This window comes from Sebastes umbrosus, chromosome 14 (genome assembly GCF_015220745.1).
Source record: "Sebastes umbrosus isolate fSebUmb1 chromosome 14, fSebUmb1.pri, whole genome shotgun sequence".
Taxonomy (NCBI): domain Eukaryota; kingdom Metazoa; phylum Chordata; class Actinopteri; order Perciformes; family Sebastidae; genus Sebastes; species Sebastes umbrosus.
In genome coordinates, this window is record NC_051282.1 from 8,335,924 (window position 1) to 8,357,830 (window position 21,907).

At 40.7% G+C, this 21,907-nt stretch overlaps 1 protein-coding gene across 3 annotated transcripts in view; it reads left to right on the forward strand.

Moving 5' to 3' along the window:
- LOC119501221 (protein kinase C beta type-like) overlaps positions 1–21,907 on the forward strand; it is a 121,683-nt gene that overhangs the window by 687 nt on the left and 99,089 nt on the right. For all 3 annotated transcript variants that reach the window (XR_005209785.1, XM_037791425.1, XM_037791424.1), the window contains exon 2: positions 1,307–1,338. Coding sequence is in view for 2 of the 3 variants with exons in the window: in XM_037791425.1 (XP_037647353.1) it covers positions 1,307–1,338 (32 nt within the window). In the remaining variant the exon portion in view is untranslated. The remainder of the gene's footprint in view (positions 1–1,306; positions 1,339–21,907) is intronic.

The window sequence follows — 21,907 nt, forward strand, 5'->3', positions numbered from 1 at the left end:
TTGATATGAAAAAATACAAAATGGCTGTAGAGTGTTTAATAGTATTACATCATGAAGTTACAGCAGGAATAAAAATAAAGTGGGAGGGCTGCACTGGTTGCACAGATTCCTCAGAATAAACTGAATTGATTTCAGCCTTATTCTAGTCAGGCTATACTTGTTGATGCTATTATGTGAAAGGTAGGGCAGAAGGAGGGAAGACATAGAGAGAGAGATATGTGGGCTGCACCAATGAGAAAGGAAAAGCTGCAGACCGTTGACTGATCTGGTGGTAAGTAGGCAAGAGGAACTGAGAGAGGCTGAGCAGTGAATTGTGGCCAGCAGGAATAACCTAACAAAAAGTGTCTGGCATGGGTCAAACATTGACACAACTTCACCTTTCCTCCTCCTCCTCCTCCCCCTCTTCCTCCCGATCTCCTCTAAATCATCTGTGCAGACGTGCCACCATGCAACCCACCAGGGTTTACTAGACAGTGGCTGCAGCTCGGGTTATTAAATGAGTTTCCGGCTCCAGGTTGGCCTAATTTGTCCCGTTTATTATTATCCACTATTCCCAAAACGGGCCGTTATTTAACTCCTGCGATGGGCTTTTTTAATTTGTGAATGGCTAAATGATTTGACCTAGAAGATTGTGTGTGTGTGTGTGTGCATTCATGGGAATCTAATGGGGATGGTCTAACTGGTTGCAAATACTAAATAGAGGAGCACTGTGCACCCTGTGTATAATTGCTTGACCTGTTTGGGTTATCAAATCTGTCCATCTCCATCCATCTGGGTCGATAAAAAAGAACAATGAGTGCAATGAGTGATTTCACACCCACTAGAGATGATCTATTTGTAGCCACAATATGAAAATGAGCAGGGCTGAAATGTGTGTTCACGCAAGTGTGTGTGCGCGCAGTATGCGTGCACCTGCAGGCATCCCAGCATTCCCCATTGACTGACTAGGTGTGGTTGACCATTTTGCCCTGGGGCAGCTCTGCCTGACAGAATAGCATACGTGCGAGTGTGTTTGTAGACCCTAAATTGACCTCAGTACATGTACTCTACTGTTCCTACAATAATCGAATGTCCTCGCTGCCTGCATGCTTCTGTGTCTGTGTGTTAATGTGTGCTCTTTGTGATGGAAAGCTTTACCGCTGCACACAAATGTCAAATGTCAAATGCTGTCTGCTTCTACGCAAATATCTTGAGGTGACGAGAGAGAGTTTCAGATTCCTTTTCCAGGTTGTGTGTGTGTGCGCACATATACATGTCTGTGCCTGTACATAGTTCAACCTGTTTTTTGTGTATGTTCTCTCAACAGGGGTTTTGGCAAGCAGGGATTCCAGTGTCAAGGTATGTGGATTTAAACACACTCACACTCACACTGTTAGGTGGTGCTCCATTGATTAATGATTGGAGGTTAACTTTGTCGCCCCTACTTTCTCTCACTGTTTTCTGTTTCTCAGTTTTTTTTCTATTCTAATGATCTCTTTCTCTTTTTAGTTCTCTCATTCAATCTGATAGTTGATCTCTCTAATCCTTTTTTTAAGTCTTCTCTCCTTCTCACCTCCTTCCACTATACTTGCTTCTTTTCCTTTCTCTCCACCTCTCTACTCTAGCTCAAGTGAACGTGAGTTCTGAGCTCTTGTCTCTGAATCTAAAGTCACAAATTCTTAAATATGGCACAAAAACATGCATTTTTTTTTGTAAATGAGGGCATGCTATTGTTTATTCAGTGTTATTGTTTTTAAGTTGGTTTTAATGAACACCATTTCCAAAGCTCAAATCTTGACTCAAAACGTCACGAGCTTGACAGGCCAGTCAGCCTCCCGCTGTGCAGTTCATTTAAAGCATAGCAGTTTAAAATAGTCTTGCAACTCCATGAGATTTGATTGGAACAAAGAACAATATCATGAAGCTTTTACTCCAGTCTGAGTACAATAAATACTGATGAAAAGAAAGAACAGACAACTGATTTCCTACATATTAAAATTGATGCTGTCAATTGATTAAAAATATTTAATCGTGATTAATCGCATGATTGTCCATGATTAATCGCGATTGATCATACACATTTATTTATTTGTTAAAAATGTACCGTAAAGGGAGATTTGTCAACTATTTAATACTCTTATCAACATGGGAGTGGGCAAACATGCTTGCTTTATGCAACTATATTTACATATTTATTACTGGAAATCAATTAACAACACAAAACAATGACAAATATTGTCCAGAAACCCTCACAGGTACTGCATTTAGCATAACAAATATGCTCAAATCATAACATGGCAAACAAGCCCAACAGGCAACAACAGCCATCAGTGTAGTGACTTGTGGGCATGTCTGTAAAGGGGAGATTCATGGGTACCAATAGAACCCATTTCCATTCACATGTCGTGAGGTCAGGGGTCAAGGGACCCCTTTGAAAATGACCATGACAGTTTTTCCTCGCCAACATTTAGCGTAGGTTTGGAGTGTTATTTAAGCTCCTTCGTGTTAAGCTGGTATGACATGGTTGGTACCAAATAGATTCCTTAGGTTTTCCAGTTTCATATAATACCAGTATCTTCACTCTAGCTTTAAAAGCCCGACCTCTGAAAGAATGATCGCGTTAATGCGTCAAAGAAATGAATGGCGTTAAAACAAATTTGTGTTAACTTTGACTGACCTAATTAAAATCCATGTGAGATGCATTGGTGTTGGATTCTAGAAAAATATTCTGTACCTTTTTTTTTTTTTTTTTTTTTTTTTAAAGATAATGAGAGTTGAAGTTGTTTGGATAAATTGTGGATGCTGTGGATTTAGCATTTCGTATGAATAAAGATAGAGAGTGGAAAAAGACTGTGTGAGAAAGCACATGGTATAACAAAGGCAAGTCTGGAAATGGAGGCAGGACTTTGGTTCTTTATTCATAGTGGAGCATCCTGTAGGCGTAGATTTAGGTATTGATAGTTGGAAGGTGACCAAGGATGTGGAAGGAAGTGAGTCAGCATGAAACACTGCTATATAATCAAAACTGTATTTATTTTTAAAAACACCCAAATGTACAATAAGATAGGGCTTTTTCCACAGCAAACATTTTGACTTGTCATCGTAGGAAAAGCACAGGTGTTACTAATAACATTAAGGATGGCTCCGTTCCATTCAAGTGTCCCGGTAAGCCATGACAGTGAGACAGTTGGGCCAGCATGCAAAATACCCGAACCCTGAAACTGAAGCAACTAAATGGAATTCAGCCATCATTCATTTTATTACCTACATATGTGCTTTTTCTACTATGTCAAAATATCTTTGGTGAAAAAAGGCCTGTTGAGTACATAACTACTTTAGGAGACATGTGAGCAAGAAACGCTCTGTCACGAAGCACCAAATCAAACTGTGTGCACCCGTTATGGAGGATAAAGTTAGAGGTTTAAGTGTGTTCATTTTGGATCAGTTCATCTATACAAATGCAGTGTTCACTTCCTGAAACGATAAGATGTCTGATTCTGTGGCTGTTGCTGGTTTCATCTACTCAGAAAAGACTGATGAAACTCAGATGGCGTAATAGTACTTGGTGCCATTTGACACGCCATGCTGATGAAGAAACCTTGATCTACTTTGCTTTCTCTTTGCTGTCTTCTCCCTCCCTGTCTCTCATTCCACCATCTCCATACTGTACAGCAGAGAAACAGATCCAGCATCAGTTTTGTGGCCACAGGAAATGACATAAGCTATCAGAGAAACAAAAATGTCACGGTGCTTTGAGCTTTTGTGTTTTTTTATTTAATCAATTTGCTTGAAGTCTATGTCTTTTTCCACTTGTATTAACAGCCAACTGAACTGGATGTGTTCAAGGATTTTCACGTCTCCTAGCAACAGTGAAATATTCAGACGCTATATGCTGTAGGATGGAAGAGGTGCTGTTCAGCACAGCAGTGGGTTAGCTGGTAATTGGCCCATGTGTATATGTAATGGCTCAATAGTGTCCTTTAGAGGACGCATCCGCTGCACTGTAGGGACCCCTCGGTGACCATGGAGAGGGAAGGGGTGTTGTGCAGGTGTTGGGGCACCTACTGAATATACTCTAGGGCTGTGGTGTGTGTGTGTGTGTGTGTGTGTGTGTGTGTAAGAGTGACTTATAGCACTTAGCAACACTTTGCACACACCTTCCATCAGGTGTGTGTTTGTGTGTTTGTGTGCATGTACTGAGTTGCTCTCCGACCCATTTGTCCGTCTGGAGCAGAGTATCGCTTCCCTAGAGCTCGGGGAGAAAGGGAATTCCTCTGCAAGGTCACACACAGACACACACACACACACACACACACACACACACACGTAGGGTAAAGTGAACTCAGTGTTTATGTGTGCTTTGCCTCTCAGGTTTACGGTTGTGTTTGTTTGGCAGTCACATAGTTTTCACACAACTAAATGGAGGGTGTTTGTGTGTATGCAGCGTGATGTATTGTAGTCTATTATTATCTGATTTATATGTTACGTATTGTATGACTAATTCGAACAGAACGTGAGAGAAATAGTGTTTATGGCCTGGGTGTTTACATGGCTTTCAATGAAAGGTCAAGTCGTCAATAAGACCCGGCAGGTTGTGTATATACTGCAGCTCTTCTGTTTCTTGTGAGTTTATCGGTAGTTTGAGACCTGAGCGGACAAAATCGATGCCATTACTGTCTCACACATTTTTTATGGATTGTTTGTACGCTCGCTACCTGAACCAGATCTTGTTATATTCCACTGATCACTCTGAAAAGATCTTTATCTTCAAGGTTTTTTTCATCTCTTTCCATTTCATATCACTTTTCTCTTGTTGCATCACAGGGTTTTGAAGCTTTGACCTTTGACTTCCTCAGTTTTTGTTGCTTAAAGTTGTCAGTGATCCAGAAGAGGAAGATTATATTAGAAACTGTTGCCAAGGTTTCATGCCCAAACATGAATATTGTTCATTAGAATAGCTGTTTGTTTATTGCTATATAGGAATGAGTTAGCATTTTAGCACTTCTGGTTCCCTCCCCTTGAAGTCAACGGGTTTTTTGAATGGAATTTTTAGTTAGATGCCTGAGATAAGGTCTGTGGTTAACACAAGTTTAAGAGATTTTAACGTTTTGTTCTACGACATAGAATACGTCAGTAAATACCCCACTTGTGAATTTTGAAGCTTTTATGTGTCTTAAAAAAGGCGGTTGCTAAGTGACTTAATGAGACTACTAAACGTCATCACGCCGAACACTAGTCCGCCTTTAGCCTAGTCGTGGTTACGTGAAATCATGCAACCGCTGTGTAGTTTGTTTATAGCCAATCGTTAGCTTTTTACTTCTGGCGATTTGCATTCACGCTTCAAAAAATCATAAAAGTGGTGTTCATATGTGGAGATTATCTTACGGAAAAAAAATGAAAGTATTATAAATGTTTGTTTGGCTCAGAGTTTATTTTCTGCAATAATCCAAAATCCAATGGAAAAATCAAACCAACTTCCGGGTTGGCCTACAAAAATACGTCATCCCTGCACCACTCTATTGTTGGCCTGTTTAGCTGTGGATAAGCTGCAAAACAAAGTGTGTATAAGTTCAACAAAGCTAAGCTTCATTAGCATCATTTAACATAGTGACAGTTGTTCCTCTTGGCCTTAATTCTGCCTTGTCATGGGTGAAAAGGGGAAGTTAGATTTGCCTCTGCTACATCATGTAGATATACTTTTACGTTGCTTTTTGTTAAAACAGTAATAGTTGAAGAGTTAAAAGAGATAGATTTTTTGCCCACAGTTTAGTCTACCTTGCTTTGTTACTTACTTACTTAACCTACTGTACATAACATTCTACTATGTAGTTAAGGCAGGAAGACTCTTGTCATAAAGTTAAATGTATGAATTATTTTACAGTGTTTGCTGGTGCCGGTGCTGCTCTCTGTCGTTTTATCAATCAAGCAGCATGCTGTAGATTCAGCAGAAGGAGGCTGGACGGAGAACTCAGCAGCCTATAACAGGTTTCAGAAAGCAGCAGCTTGTGGTAGTACCAAGACGGATGTGGTGCACTGAGGCGGCTAATGTGATGCATATACAGTAACTTATATATCCTTCATGAACTAACATAAACTTTGAATTTTCTTGTTCAATTTCAGCAATACTTTAACTTCCTATTACACACCAATCAATATCTGCTGTTAAGAGAACGTGCACGGTTCAGTTTGTGGTAGAGAAAAGGCACCCGAGAGTCCACAGAAACTTGCAGCATAATCCACTACTCTACTGTCCATCTGTATGCCCAGTATCTATCAAATCTGTTGTGACTTGCATAAATTGAAAGCTGACCACAGCCACAAATCTTTATGACGGACAAAATCTCTAAACAGAATCTTAACAGCCACATCTGAAGCCTATGGGAGGTGAGTTTTAGATGCTAAAAATCGAGATTTGTTTTTTATTGATGAAAATAGGGCTGTCAATCGATTAAAATATTCGACAATCGCACGATTGTGCATGATTAATCGCAACTTTAATACTCTTATCAACATGAGAGTGGGCAAAAATGCTTGCTTTATGCAAATGTATGTATCTATTTATTATTGGAAATCAATGGATAACTCAAAACAATGACAGATATTGTCCAGAAACCCTCACAGGTACTGCATTTAGCATAGAAAATATGCTCAAATCTTAAAATGGCAAACTGCAGCCCAACAGGCAACAACAGCTGTCAGTGTGTCAGTGTGCTGACTTGACTATGACTTGCCCCAAAATTGCATGTGATTATCCTAAAGTGGGCATGTCTGTAAAGGGGAGACTCGTGGGTACTCATAGAACCCATTTTCATTCACATATCTTGAGGTCAGAGGTCAAGGGACCCCTTTCAAAAATGGTCATGCCATTTTGGAGCGTTATTTATCCTCCTTCGTGACAAGATTAGCATGACATGGTTGAGAGCAATGGATTCCTTAGGTTTTCTAGTTTCATATGTTTCCAGTATCTTCACTCTAGCTTTAAAACTGAGCCCGGTACAACCTCCAAAGGATCATTTGTGTTAATGCGTTAAACAAATCCGTGGCGTTAAAACAAATTTGCATTAACGCGTTATTATTGCGTTAACTTTGACAGCCCTAGATGAAATTGATAGTATCACTCACAGTAACACACTTACATGTCCATCCCATCTACACCTTTATTTTTATCTCTGCTTTTTCTTTGGCTGGACAAGTGATTTGAATGCTGAGAGGAATCAAGTCAAATGCTGCTGTTTGAGTGGTGTTTTGCACAGTCTTACTTGTGAATGCAAGCAGTGAGTCTGGCTGGGTTTTGCATATTGTGTAACTCTGTATACAGTATTGCTGGCCAGGGGTCAGCTCACTGCCTCGGTGTTGTAGCTGTAAACAATAGATTAGAATGTTTTCCATACACTAGAAAGAGTCTACTGTAATGGTTGGTAGCAGCTTATATTATGTAATGTGGTGTTTCTAGGAAGTGTGTGTGACTTTTGAGAATGTTGGGAGTTTGTGTGTTTGTGCACGTGCTTCATTTTCAATTTAATGACCTCGTGAGTGCTTATTTCCTTAATGGCTGTTTGTGCCGAACTGCGTGTGCTCTAATGCTTCCACGTGACTGGTTTTGTGTGTGTGTTTATGCACGCGTTCCTAAATGAGTGTGTTAATAATGAGTTGGGTTTCAGTGTGTCGCAGTGCTATTGAGTGTCCTCCACTGTCTCCTCACAGACTTGGGATAATGGACAAATTATCCCTTTAGAGAGCTTGAGACGGATGGAGAGGAGACGGAGTGTAGAAACGTGGCAAATAGGGCAATGAGGAGGGAGAAAAACAATTTAGATGCATGACAATATGGAAAAGAAGCATGGTGAGATGAGATGCAAAGGAAGATAAAGTGGGGGGTGGAATTCATAGAGGGAGAGACAAAAGGGGGGAGAAAGTGAGTGGGAAGGGTGTGGGATGGAGAGGCGGATTACGCATGATTTCCTTGAAAGTTCAAGTGAAAGTAGCTCGTAGCAAGCGCAGGGAAAAACAGAAGGATGAAAGGCATGTTACATGTCCTCAGAGAGCAATGACAGAAAGTGCTGTTTTCTCTCTGTGGTCTTGTAATGTCACGTGATGTAATGAAACATACTCTACAGAGAACATACGGTCTATAGCAAGAGAATACAGGGAAGAGAAAGAAGGCTCGGCTTGAGAAAAAGAGGAATTGATGAAGGATTGAGGAAGGATAAATTAGGGGCAGAAATAGAAGAGATGCATGCTCTGTAAATTCTCCATAATGTATTCAATCCAATTCTCTTCAGCATCCTAAATATAATCCTGTTATAGTGTATATGAGGTCTTCTTGTGCATACCATAACATGCTGTGATGATGATGACACATTTTTTTTTTTGTTGCAGTTTTTAAAAGAATTTGATCATGTTATTTTTCAAGAGGACTGCACACAACTCAAGTGGTATGTTCCTGCAGGCAGAGGACAATTACATATATTAAAAAAAAAAAAAAAAGAATAAATTAAACAAATGAATGACATGGCAATGAGGCTGGAATGACACTCGAGTAGAGAGGTGGTGGGTGAGATGTTTCTGCCAGGCAGAGGACATAATGGACTGGGAAGAAGAGGTAGAACAGAGATGAGAGAGAGAGAGAGAGAGGAAGAGGGAGATAAAATGGTGTAGGAGTGTAGATTGCACCTAAAAGAAGCCCATAAAGGTGTCGTTTGCTGCAGCTATTGGTACTCTTCAGAAGGAAAAAATCTTTATAATTTATAAAAAAGAGTTCTATTCAAGCTTCCCTTTGACTCATGGCTTCTTTCGGATTAATTGGTTTTCTCTTGCGTTCAGTGGGAACCATCAAGCTGCTGTTGGGCGCAGTACCCACAGTTCCTCTGCATTCACATATGTTCTCTGTCTTTTTTTCATAAGCCTATTATTTAGGTTCAAATGAGATGAACATTTGCAAACATCTGCGGTCTGTTGGCGGTGGTAAACGCAGCTCAGGTGCTTCTGCAACTCCAACCTGTGTGGGTGGGAGGTCCCCCGGATCCAAAACCTGCCTCCTACACACATAAACACACACACGGCATGTACGCATGCATGCACACACACACAGATCACACAAATGCATGCACAAAAACAAAACAGGTATTCATGCATGAACACATTAAACGCAGAACACACACACACACACACACACACACACACACAGCTGATGTTGAGGTGTATCACTGAGCTCCTGAAGCAAAAGGGAAATGGATCAAAACACATCTGATTCTGTCATCCAGTCTTTTGTTTTTCCACCTCCGTTGTGTCTTTGTTTCCCAGATTTCTTTTGACCTATTGCTCTCTCCTTTCTCTCTCACTCACTCTGTCTTTTCTCTCCTCTTCCTCATCTTCTCCCCGTGTTGTCCATCATTTTGTTCTCCTCCCCTCTTTATCCCTGCCCGTTATTCACTCTTCTTACCCTTCATTGTTCTGTCTTTCTCAATATCCTCCATGCTCGTCTTGGTTTCCTCTCTCCTCCTTCCGCCATTCCTCCAGCTCCCCACTTCTCCCTCCACCTCTCCCTCTATCTCCCCCTCTTCCCCTCTAGTGGCTGTGTGTGTTGGAAGCTGTGGGCTTTGATGCTTTTATAAATAGCCCAAGTGTTCCACTGAGAGTACCACCAAATGGGATGGATGGATGGATGGATGGATAGATGGATGGGGGAGTGGAGAAGGGGATGGAGGAGGTGGAGGAGGGAGGGAGGGCTGAGTGTGTAGGTGTGAAGGGAGAACATTGAAAAGCGCCAGAAAAAAAGGAAAGGATTAAAAAGCGACAGAGGCAGACAGAGGTGTTTATTGAGATAACAGAAAGCACTGATCAGAGAATAAAGATGGGAAACTGTGAGGTTCTCAGTACTGCGGCCCTCAGAAATGCCTGTGGTTCAAGAGCAAAAGATTTAAACACTGTATTTTAAAATATTTATAAAATAATAAGCTTTCTCCTGTTATATTATTTTCTTTTTTGCTGTTTTATAATCGAAAATATACATTATAGAGATTATTTTAAGGCACTTTCAATTCAAATTATCCAATTTAAAAACACTCAGTTTCTTGGAAGTTCATAATCTTTCTCCACTATAGTCAGGGAACCACTTACCAGATACTTATCTCAGTTTTGTGCTAGCCATGATTGTATATTGTGAATTTGGTTGGTGCCTCTGAGTAATCTCTAGTACAGTCTAGACTCGTGGAAAAACATTTCATAGTGAAATTTTCTTGTGAAATCAGACATCTATACTACTATCATTTCTGTATGGCACTCTATGTCTGCTTTCCTCAGAAAAATGCAGGTTGACCACAGCTATGTGAAAACATTCTGTGAAACCTGCAGTGAAAACATATCCTCAGGTCGTCATTTCTATGGAGATTATTTGATAAGAGCTCTGTTTTTCAGAAGTGAAGAATGGGCATGCTGCACTCCACAAAAACTGCATTTTAATGAAGCATTTTCTGCAAATGCGAGTGAGAGCAGGCTATGCTTTTAGGATCTGCTTCATCAGGCTTGCTTGTCGATAAGGAACGCACATGGGAAACACATCCTTAGGTGTAAATTAGGGGATTTTAAAAAGAGTATTGGTCTGTACAACCTGTTGAGTTTCATTGATATGGCATTTTTTATAGACAGTTTTTATTACCTCCACCAAGGCCGAAGGCCTAGGAAGGAGGTTATGTTTTCACCGGCGCTGGTTTATTGGTTTGTCCGTTTGGAGGATTACTCCAAAAGTCCGCAATGGATTTGAATGAAATTTTTTGGAGGGGTGGGGTGTGGCACAATGAACAATCCATTAGATTTTGGTGGCGATCCGGATCATGAGCCGGCTTCTGGAATTTATTTTAATAACTCTGCTCAGCCTGTGCATCAACACCACAGGCTTTAAGACATGCGCAGTGTAACTGATGACGCGTTCATTAAACCTGCCTTGGCGGAGGTCTGCGCTCTCCGAGTGCACTTCTAGTTGTCATATGGTCTTACTGCTGTTTAAAGACACTTCTCCGCCTACAAACACAATTCTGTCAAGAAACTGTGCAGTACATGCTTATTATATTATAAGTAGATAAGTTAAACAAGTCTACAGCCTTGCTAGCAGCTCTTTGTGGCTGTATTGAGGTACAGCAGTGCTTTGAGTTAAATGCTAATGTCAGCATTCTAACGTGTTCACGGTGACCTTTCGTGTATGCTGTTTTTTTAGCAGGTATAATGTTCACCATCTTAGTTTAGCATGCTAACTAGTACTAAACACAACATACAGCTGTACCTGATGGGAATGTTATGTTATGTTATTAGTTTCCCAGGTATTTGATCATAAACCAAAGTATTGGACAAGTTGAAATTATGACCTGATGGTGGATCAAGAGGAAAAGGGTCAGGGGATGAACAAAGTGATTTACAATTCATCCTAAGGAGGACAAGGATATTGGTACACAAATGTGACATGGCAATACATCCAATAGTTGAGATTTATCAACCTCATGGTGGGGCTAGAGGAAATGTCAGGGGATCAGTAGAATTCATCATCTGGGGACCAGAGACTTTCATGATAATCCATGCAATAGTTGTTGAGATATTTCAGTTTTGACCAAAGTGGTGGACTGACCAACCTGACATTGACATCCATAGAGCCACCCCGTTATAGCATGGTTAAAAATACCAGTTTCAATATTGGCTTTCAAAAACCTGTGTCATGCGAATCCTTATGATAGCAGGAAAACCTTTCCAAATTTTGTCGATGCAGTCTGTTAAGCACTGACCTCGCCCAAACAGTTTTTCAAGGACTTTATTTTCAGCATTTTCAAGAGTTCATGTTATATAACACCATTGTGCAGTCTTTCATGCCATGCCACTGTTAGTGCGTATAACATCTCTGATAGTAAGCCTCAGTCGGCTTATTGATAGGGCCAAAAATATGGCAGCATTATAGTGCATTGATTTTTCCAACGTTCCCCTGGTGCTTTTCAGACACAACAAACTTGCATCCTAAACTAGCGTGTGCTCAAGCACAACAACAAAATAATATGAATCATATGTTTTGGGTGGGAAGGCTCATTCTGGTTATTACTAGTGGAGGAGACGCTGCTGAGTAGGTTTTATTGAAATTGAATTTATTTGCTACTGACGCACCCATTTGAAGGTCCACATTAGAGCTGATTGTGCACAGCGTGAATGTGATGCGTGACGTGCCACTATCTGAAAAGAGGAATTCAAGAAGTCAAAACAAATTTAATTTATTCATGCATTTTCAGTTTGAACTACACATGCATGTAAACGGAGACACTATAATGGCTTTGTTTATAGTAATAGTTTTTCTGACAGTCATTCTGCAGTAACACCCAGCGTGTTTCCTCCCATAACTGCTTCCTCTTCTCAGTTTAATGTGGCGGTTGTTAAAGAGCTGTCATGTGTGTGTATGTGTCTGTCAGTGTGTGAACATGTTTGAGAGTCTAATATGAGACTGTGCATATGTCTTGTTCAGTATACTTATGTAGAAAAGTGAGTGACCGACCTTAAAACAGGAGCTCTCACCGTTTCTGGTTATCAGCCATGAGTGGCTATCTGATGCGTCTGTGTGTGTTTGTTATTCCACAGGTAGGTGTGTGCGTGTGTGTGTGTGTATGCGTGGGCGTGTGTGTGTGTGTGTGTGTCTGCATGGGCGTGTGTGTGTGTGCGTGTGTGTGTGCGCCTGCGCTTGTACTCACTTTCAGTTACAGATTGACAGACTATCTCCTTCAGGGCTTGGTTGTCCGTGCTGCTGACATTTGCGGCAATAGTACACCCGTTGCCACGGTGACACCTTGGAGACATATCTGGACGGATCAGACAGCCGATGTGGGTCAAGCTTGTCTGGCATCACAGCCTACACACACACACAAGCAAAAAAAAGTGGAAGCCAGCTACCAGTCACTAAATTTAGCAAAGCAAAATGTAAATTATCACTTTACTAGTTTGAGGGGAAGATGTTATCACAACTATGTCACATGTTCAAATTTAATGAACTTGGGGGCGGTGGCTGTGGCTCAAGAAATGGAGCGGGTAGTCCACTAATCGGAAGATCGGCATTTCGATCCCCGGCTATTCCAATCCACATGTCCCATGTCCAGGTGTCCTTGGGCAAGATACGGAAACCAAAATTGCTCCCGAAGGCTGTGCCATCAGTGTGTGTGAATGAATATTTAGATTAGATCCTGATGTGCAGGCTGGCACCTGGCATGGCAATGTGTGTGTGAATGGGTGAATGCTGACATGTAGTGTAAAGCACTTTGAGTGGTCGAAAGACTAGAAAGGATCTATATAAATGCAGTCCATTTCCTTGAAGACGAGACTAAAAGTCTCCAGTCATGCTTGCGGCTCTGTGAGGCTGTACTAAGGCACAGCTGTGTTTTGAGCTAACAATGACAAATGTTTACCAGTTATATCGTTTAGCATGCTCATCATCTTTGTGTAAGGTGTTTTCATGCTAATATATGTTTTATAAGTTTAGCTGAAGTTTAGTACTGGACAAATTAAAAATTTGACCTGATAATGGTGCTACTGTATATAGAACGTAAAGGGATCACCAAAGTGATTACAGTTAATCCTGAGGGAAACATGAATGTCTGTCCCACGTTTCATGGAAATCCATGAACCTTTATGATGGTGCAACCAACCCACTGACTGACTAACTTTGCCACCCCTTAGAGCCACACCACTAGCACGACTAAAGAATTAGGATCTAGAAAGCCAAGACCTAATTCTGTGCCATCGACAACAAAGTAAAAAAAATATGCTTGGCCAGTGAACAGTCATACGAGTCATTTTTAAAAGGCACTCAAAAAAGACCTCTTTAGTCATTTAGCTAATCAGCCTGTAGTTGACCACTGACTGTAAGCTATAGTCTCCTGCGTTATAGTTTACCCTATTTGTCAGATGGAGGTCTTTAGTTTTCCAAAGATCGCGGTATCACAAATTGTCAGCTCATTAAACCAATGTCTTGTTGGCTGTTGACATTTTCTTTTAAATAGCTGCAGCACATTAATAGGTGCTAACTCATCGTGAATCTGTGTCAGTTCCAGAGAGTACCATCGCCTATACTTAACTCTGTCAATAGCTGCTTCCCTACAGCACAGAGCGGAAATGGCTCATTCTGCCTGTGGCTGGTATATTGACGGCCGCCACCAGTCACTAATCAGGCATCATTAAAGGCCCTATGGGTACAATGGGAAAGTTTCTGACTTGGTGACTCCCAGTGGTAGCATTGAAGGTGCAGGGCTGTTTTGTTGCTTAGAGTCAACATAACATGTAATTATTTCTTTGTATGCTATGTGACTTGTATCAATACTGCAGTCCCACCAAGATAAACCCCTGTCATTTTATAATAATAATACTTGTCTTTATTTATAGAGCACTTTTCAAAAGCCAAGTTACAAAGTGCTTCACAAAGACGACAAAAATAAAAACAGACAAGTCCTAATTCATCAGATAAACAAAAACAATGCACTGTATAAAAAACAATATATTGTAGAAAAAAGTAAGAATAAGAAACAAAAAAACATTTTTTTCCCCCCGATAAAAGTATGTATTAAGAAGGGACTTAAAAGACAACGTGATTCCCTTTTTTCCTCTTTTATTGCACCGGTCAGCTATAAAGTCACTCTGGATATAATTCATATTCTGCTGCTATGTTTGTACTCATTAGAAATCCAAACAGAACATGAAATTAGTTTAGTTTAATTTAGGAATTAGCATGACTTTACCTGCTGGATGGATGCGCATGACATAATGTCAAGACCGCAAACTGTATTTGCATAAACCAATTATCACAAATGTGTGGATTATGCAATGGTCATTGTGTGAAGTGTGTGTGTGTGTATACTATACATATGTGTGTTCATTTTATATGGAACTAGATGGTGATATGATGTAACATTCTTTTAGATAATCGCTCTGAAGTGCACGTACCTGAAAAGAGTTTTTAGTGAACACACTAACATGAGCGAAACAAAGTTTGTGACATCTAATGTGTAAATTTCCACTTCCTGGAACATGGCCGTGTGTTATTTCCTTTAGCGCCTTTTTTAAGCTGAGAAAATGATTGTGGTGAGACATGGATCTTAATGTGGCATGACTCTACAGATGAGTTTCTTCTTCATGTGGTTCAGCTCCTTTAAGAAGAAGCTCATGTAACAATGGTTGTGTGCGACGGATGTTGTGCCATCGCCTTGTGTCTTGTAATACTGTTCATATGTCAATATAATTTTGAACACCATCGCCTAAATACATTTTGCTTTGTGCAATAACATTGTGAAAAACTGTGGTAGAAATGCTGCACTATAGCAGTCTCCGTAAAGAAGCCAAAGGTGTGTTTCTAACTCCGTTCCACCCACGTTGCTCTCACCTCTATAACATTATGGCCCCTCTGCTCTTTCGTTCTTTAATTATTCACTTTCCCACCGCTTGTCTCCTCCGTTGATCACTGTCATAGGACCTTTTGGCCCACTCTGTATTTGTTGTTTGTAATGGCGGTGATCTACGAATTGAACCTGATCAGTTGGAAGGGCAACTTGACTGGATGACGAGATGAGCTAAATGTCTAAAACGTGAATCACGGTGTGTAGGTGGGATGGCCCACCTGGATTACTAACGGCTGGGGGAGAGATGCTGCTGTCGTGGGCTTGAAAATGTACAGTGATATAATTTCTTGGACAAAAGGTCGTTCAGTTTCTCGGCGGACAAAAGGTTCACAGACTGAATACTGATGTTGAATCTGCAATCTATAGTTTCACTATAAGGGATATACAGTCACAGTTTGGACTGAAGCCCAAAACTTATACAAGGTTGTAAATGTGCTGCTCTGTCTTCACCCAGGCGTCTGTAGTGGATCTGTTTTTTTATTACAAACTAGCCTACATAAAACAGAGTACACACGTAGCACTGGATTTGTACAAACATGAGCAGCAGTTTTTTCTTAAACCATGAATACATGTCCAACATTTTCTACTGTACTAGGACAGCAACTAACGATTATTTTCATTGTCGATTAATCTGTAATTTTCTCGATTAATCAATTAGTTATTTGGTATATGAAATGGTGAAAAATGGCGATCAGTATTTCCCAAAGCCCAAGATGACGTCGTCAAATGTCTTGTTTTGTCCACACCTCAAAGGTAGTAAAGAAACCAGAAAATATTCACATTAAAGAAGCTGGAATCAGAGAAGTTGTGATAAAATCCTGTTTACATCATGTTTATGGTGATTTTTACAGCGTTTTACAGTAAGTTTATGACTCGTTTATTACAAGCGTTCTTGGCAATCAAAAATTTGGTAAATGGACTGCATTTATATAGTGCCTTTCTAGTCTTCCAACCGCTCAGCTCTTTACACTACATGTCAGCATTCACCCATTCACACACTGATGGCAGAGGCTGCCATGCGACGTGCCAACCTGCTCATCACAATCTAATCTAAATATACTCATACACACACCGACGGCACAGCCTTCAGGAGCAGTGTCTTGCTCGAGGACACCTCAACATGTGGACTGGAGTAGCCGGGGGGGTCAAAGCGCCGACCTTCCGTTTGGTGGGCGACCCGCTTTACCTCTGAGCCCTAGCCGTCCCTATGTCTCAGGCTTAACACAGCGGTTCTGTTCAGTTAATGACTCACTCAAGTTTGGGCTTTCTGTCTGTTGTGTGTTTATCTATATGTGTCTGTTTGTGCACATCTTATACCAGAAATCTAAATCTTAACGGGGGTAAATACAGTTTTCAGAGTTGCTCCATTTCTTTGTGTTCTTCTAAGTTATGTGTGTGTGTGTTATGTGATGGAGACCAGCTAACTATGTCACTGTTGCTCCCTGAGATACTTTAACCCATTCATCTATGGATGGTAACCTAGCAACAGGGACACGAGCCGACAGGAGTGCAGTGATCCCAGACCTCTTTTTCAGTCTCCCTCCATCTTTATGTCTCTTTCTTTATTTGTCTTTCTGCTTTTGTGTCACCCTGTCTTCACATCTCATTGTTTTTTTCTCTCTCATCTGTCACCTGTCCCTCTTGCACTCTATCTCCAGCAGTCTGTCTCCTGAACTGCTCACCCCACATCATTACTTTCCTTTTTTATTGTTTTTTTATTGTTTGTTTGAGACTTAACACTCTGTAGGAGAGAGTAGGAGAGAGTATATTGTTTAAATATCATCCATCCATCATCTTCATTTTGACATCATAATCATTTGTTTCTTCTTCATAGATTAATTAATTAATCTGCATAATGGTGTTTTTCCTGTTACACCATTTATGTTTTAGAAAGACGGACAGAACAATAGTAAACAAGACTATGTTTGTTTTTTGTCAAAATATGTTAATGTTTTGTGTGTATACATATCTATGTATGTGTGTGTGTGTGTGTCTGCACAAGTAAAGAGGATAACAGGTAGCCAGGCAGCACTGGTCTGTTGCCAAGCATTGAGCGAGTTGTTGTAGACTGTGTCCTGCATTGCCCTCAAAAACACACAAACACATACATTATGCTCTTGTGGTCTTTGTTAATTTTCTCCCTCTCCTAACAGACACAATCTCAGATTCCGAACTCACAGCACACAGACAGACAGCCAAGGACTATAAAACCTACAGAAAGTAATGCACTGGAAGCTGTATATAACTCTCATAATCAATTTGTATGTACCGGTAATCCTTGTAAAAGTCTGCATAGGGAGGAGGTCGGGGTGGACAGGTGGGTTTAAAAACACAGAACTTTAACCCAAAGAGGCCGCCGTTTGTCCCGTGTGAAACCAGAAGTCAACGTTGATTTATTTGTCATGTAACTTAACACTATATTTCACTGCACTTAAGTAACACCACTTCCGTTAGTTATTGTAACCCTAAATCTTTTCCTAAACCTAACTAGGTAGTTGTGTTGCCTAAACACCGTAGGGACTTACGCTGGTACACTGATCACTTGTGTTGCTGGACATTTGCAGGAAAACGCACAAAAAATAACAATCTAACTTTTCGTAAGATGTCATACGAATCGTCATACGTTGCATACACTATGGTGTGGAACACGGTAAATATGGCTCCACATCTACACAACTTACACATTTTCCCCTCCTCACAAAGTTTTTCCTTTTATTGCACACTTTACCAGGCAGGTTCACAGTGTATCTACACACTAATGCTGTGTGTGTATGTAGGTTTAAGATATCATCAACATTGTACAAGAAGAGCTTTGATATTTTGTGTAAAGTAGAAGTATTAAAATAGTAAAAGATAATGGGCGGCAGTGGGTTTGCAGAGTTGACTGTTAAAAATCCCAAGCTCCTCCTGTCCACGTTTCCATGTGTCCTCAGCAAGTACCCTGAGCCTGATGGTTAGGTGTCTTGCATGCCATCGGTGTGTGATTGTGTGTGAGTGGGTGAATGAGAGGGGAATTGAAAAGTGCTTTTGCTAAAAGCGCTGAATAAAATGCAGTCCATAATGCATCACTTACAATGGATTTTAAAGAAATACTGTACCACACAATCGCTGATTAGATGAGCACATATACAGTAGAAGCTTTCATAAAGTGGACTATTGTTGGTGATGGATCATATTGTAGCACACCACAAACCCACAGTTGACCGCTAGTATTTGAGAGTTGAAAGCTTCATATTATTGTTTCTCTTTCAAACCCTCCAGTCGGTGCCATCCAGTACAGCCACACAACAGACTCTACAGCCTAAAAAATGACTCTAGGCTTAAATCCACACCTCTCTGACAAACATAGCATTTTCACAAATAGTATTTATTGCAGGGTTATTGTACTGTACATGTCCATGATATTGTGTCCATTGTGAGAGTGTCTTTCCAGAAGCTATAAGTCACATTATCAGACTTGTGGTATTGTGCCAACATTTTTTTTTCCATTTAATGGAGGCTAGCATTTTTACAACTTGTATTTAGTTCATTGTTCGGTATTCAATCCTGTTAGTCTCATCGACTCTCTTGTCAATATCTGCAGCTCTTCACTCTCACCCCTCTGCCCCCTCTCTCCCACTCTCTCTCACTCATCCTCTTCATACCACCTCTCTCTCTCTCTGAATTAATGAGTAAATCAGTGGATTAGATAAAGCTGCATGTTGAGGATGATGATTATACTCTTCAGTAAATTAAATGCAGTCATACATAATGTATGCAGCTCTCAAGCTTTCTATTTCTCTAACTTATTCTTTCCTAGCCTCCGTTATTTTTCTTGCTGTCTGGACCAAAACAGCAGGTATTGTTTGCGGGGGAGTTAAGAGAGAGAAAGTGGCGGTGGAGGGAGGGAGGGGAGGAGGGAGGAGGGCAGGCGAGAGAGGAGAAAAGTTGATGTACAGTACAGGAGATTACAGGGTTGTATGTGTGTTTTGGCTGGACATGTGCAGCAGTTGCCTGTTCAGGTCATATTGTGGAGGTAGATGTACTTCTGCTTTGAGAGGAAACTAAGGGCCCTACACACACACATACACACACACACACACACACACACAGACACACACACACACACACACACACAGAAAGAGAAAGAGAAAGAGAAAGAGAACAGACAACCATTGTTGGTACAAAGTTTAACAATGGACCTTTTCGAACCAAACATTTCTGGGGACTCACTGAGAGGAACTACATACCTTCAAAGGCCTTTTTCTTTTTACATTTGCACCACCGATAAGATAAGATGAGATATACGTCTCCAGCTGGGAGATTGGCGAGTGGTGAGTTCGCTACGTTTCACAAGCTCTTTTAGCTTTTTTTTTAGTAATATAAGAATAAATAAACAACTCTGTTACATGCCACAATCACATAAACACAAGCAAGAGAGCCAACATGAAAGTACCATTTGCGATTTTTGTTTGAATCAGCTTTCGTTCTTCGGCTCAGTGGGTGTGCTTTGTGCTACTGGGTTAGCCTTTGTGTTACAGTGGAAACTGCATCTATTGATCACGTCTGTCCGGGTAAAATTGATCACTATCAGCGGATGATTATTATGACCAAATTTGTTATTGTGCATCATTTCTCATGCAGATTACCATCTAATTGACATTTGCATATTTATTACATGAATATAAAAGTAATGAAACGAACCGCTTCGCTATTTACTGGCTCGCTGACAATTCTTCTGCCTTTTACCTCACTGAGGGTGAGGCGTTGCTGTTTTTTGGCCGGCTCTGCAGCGCGAGCATGCATGCAGAACGGCGTCCCTTTGCCGGGGCTCCTCGTTCTCTCACCCTGTAGTGGCATGGAGGAAGACGGGCGCTGGTCTGCATGAGCTGCCACCACTGCAGTGCCGAGGAGCCGCTTTGAGGGCATTATGTTACCAGGCATCAATTCACTGAACGAGGGCGGCCTCAACAACATGGTGCTTTCTCCGTGCGCATTCGTTTTTCGTTCATTTTCCCGTCATGATATCAATGCGCACGCAGCATCAGCTTCAGGTATCTAGGTGGAAAACAGACGGTCTGCGAGGCAAAGTATCAAGGTATTAAAGTAAAAAAACAAAACAAAAATTCAATTAACGTTAGTCTAACGTAGTTTTAAAATGTTTTTTATATGTTTTCATGTATGAAAAGACCCAAAATTAACACTGTAAACTGACTACTTGATTACTATAAGCAAATTATTTAAACAACATTTGTACAGGAATGATTCTGTCCCAAACTTTTTGATCCATATAAGCCCCTGACCGCTTTAACCATGATCACTGTAAGCGGTTTCCACTGTACTGGGTTAGCTCGCTGAACAGCAGCTCTCACTCGTCCTTTGGCTCGGTGGGTGAGTGCTCATGAACGAGTTAACTTCTGGACTTCACCGTCGGTCCATTTGCTTGTGTTTTCTTCCATTTAGCCTATTTCGTTGTGAGCTGTTGTCTGTGTTTTGTGTTGTCTGTTGTTAACACGGCTGACGGGTTTTTAAAAATGGTGGTTGCCGGTGCTGCAGAAATCGAGAGATGCAGTGAATGAAAGACAGTGAAAGGGATGCAGTGAATGAGAGAGAGAGAGAGAGAGAGATGGAGTGAATGAGAGAGAGGATAAGGGTGGAGGTGTAAGCTGGACCACATAAAATCGTCTTGTGCCAGAACTCTTTCACAGCGCTGGCACAGCACTGGAACTGAAATCGAACGGAGCGTGAAGCCAGCCAGACTGTAGTGTCTCCTGCTTTTTTTTTCTCTAATTGAATATAAGATAGGGCATGAGCGGGTCTGACACTATTAGAAAGTACTGTATCTTCTACTGATATTGTGATCAATCACAATCCGTTTGAGAGATTGTTCTCGAATCAACAATAAATACAGAATATACTGTGTTCATAATTTTGCACAAAATAATTATTTGAATTCCACACAAGGATTATTGAAGATGTGTTATGTTTGTTATATTGAACACATTTTCAAAGGAAAGAGTGAGCAAGTATTTCTGGCTGTGATCTTTGCACATATTGTTGGTTACGGTCACTTTTACTTGGACAAATCTTTTCACTTGACGCTGTTTTCTTCCTCCTTCATCTTCTAATTCTTCTTCTGTGGCTGGGTTGTGGCTTTTTGCCACCCTACTCTTCTCCATTGCTTCAATGAAGTGGTTTGATAGTTGGGGGCAGCCTTACGGTTGACTCCTCATGTGTGGTAAGCTGAGAAAACGCTGTGATCATTTAATGAAGGGTTGCATCCAAAATTCCATACTAACATGCTATTTAGTAGGCTAAAACAGTATGTGAGATATTTTAATTTGTCCGAAACCTTAGTATGAAACCAATAGTACGCAAATTTCAAAAAGATTTCAGGTGAAATATTACAGTATGCAACGCTGGACGCTACGGTGGCATATATATCCCACAATGCGGTTGTGACAACGTTCATAACAGACCATGGCGACCAGCTTTATAACATAATTAATGCTTAAATTGAACTGTAAGTATAAGATTTCACT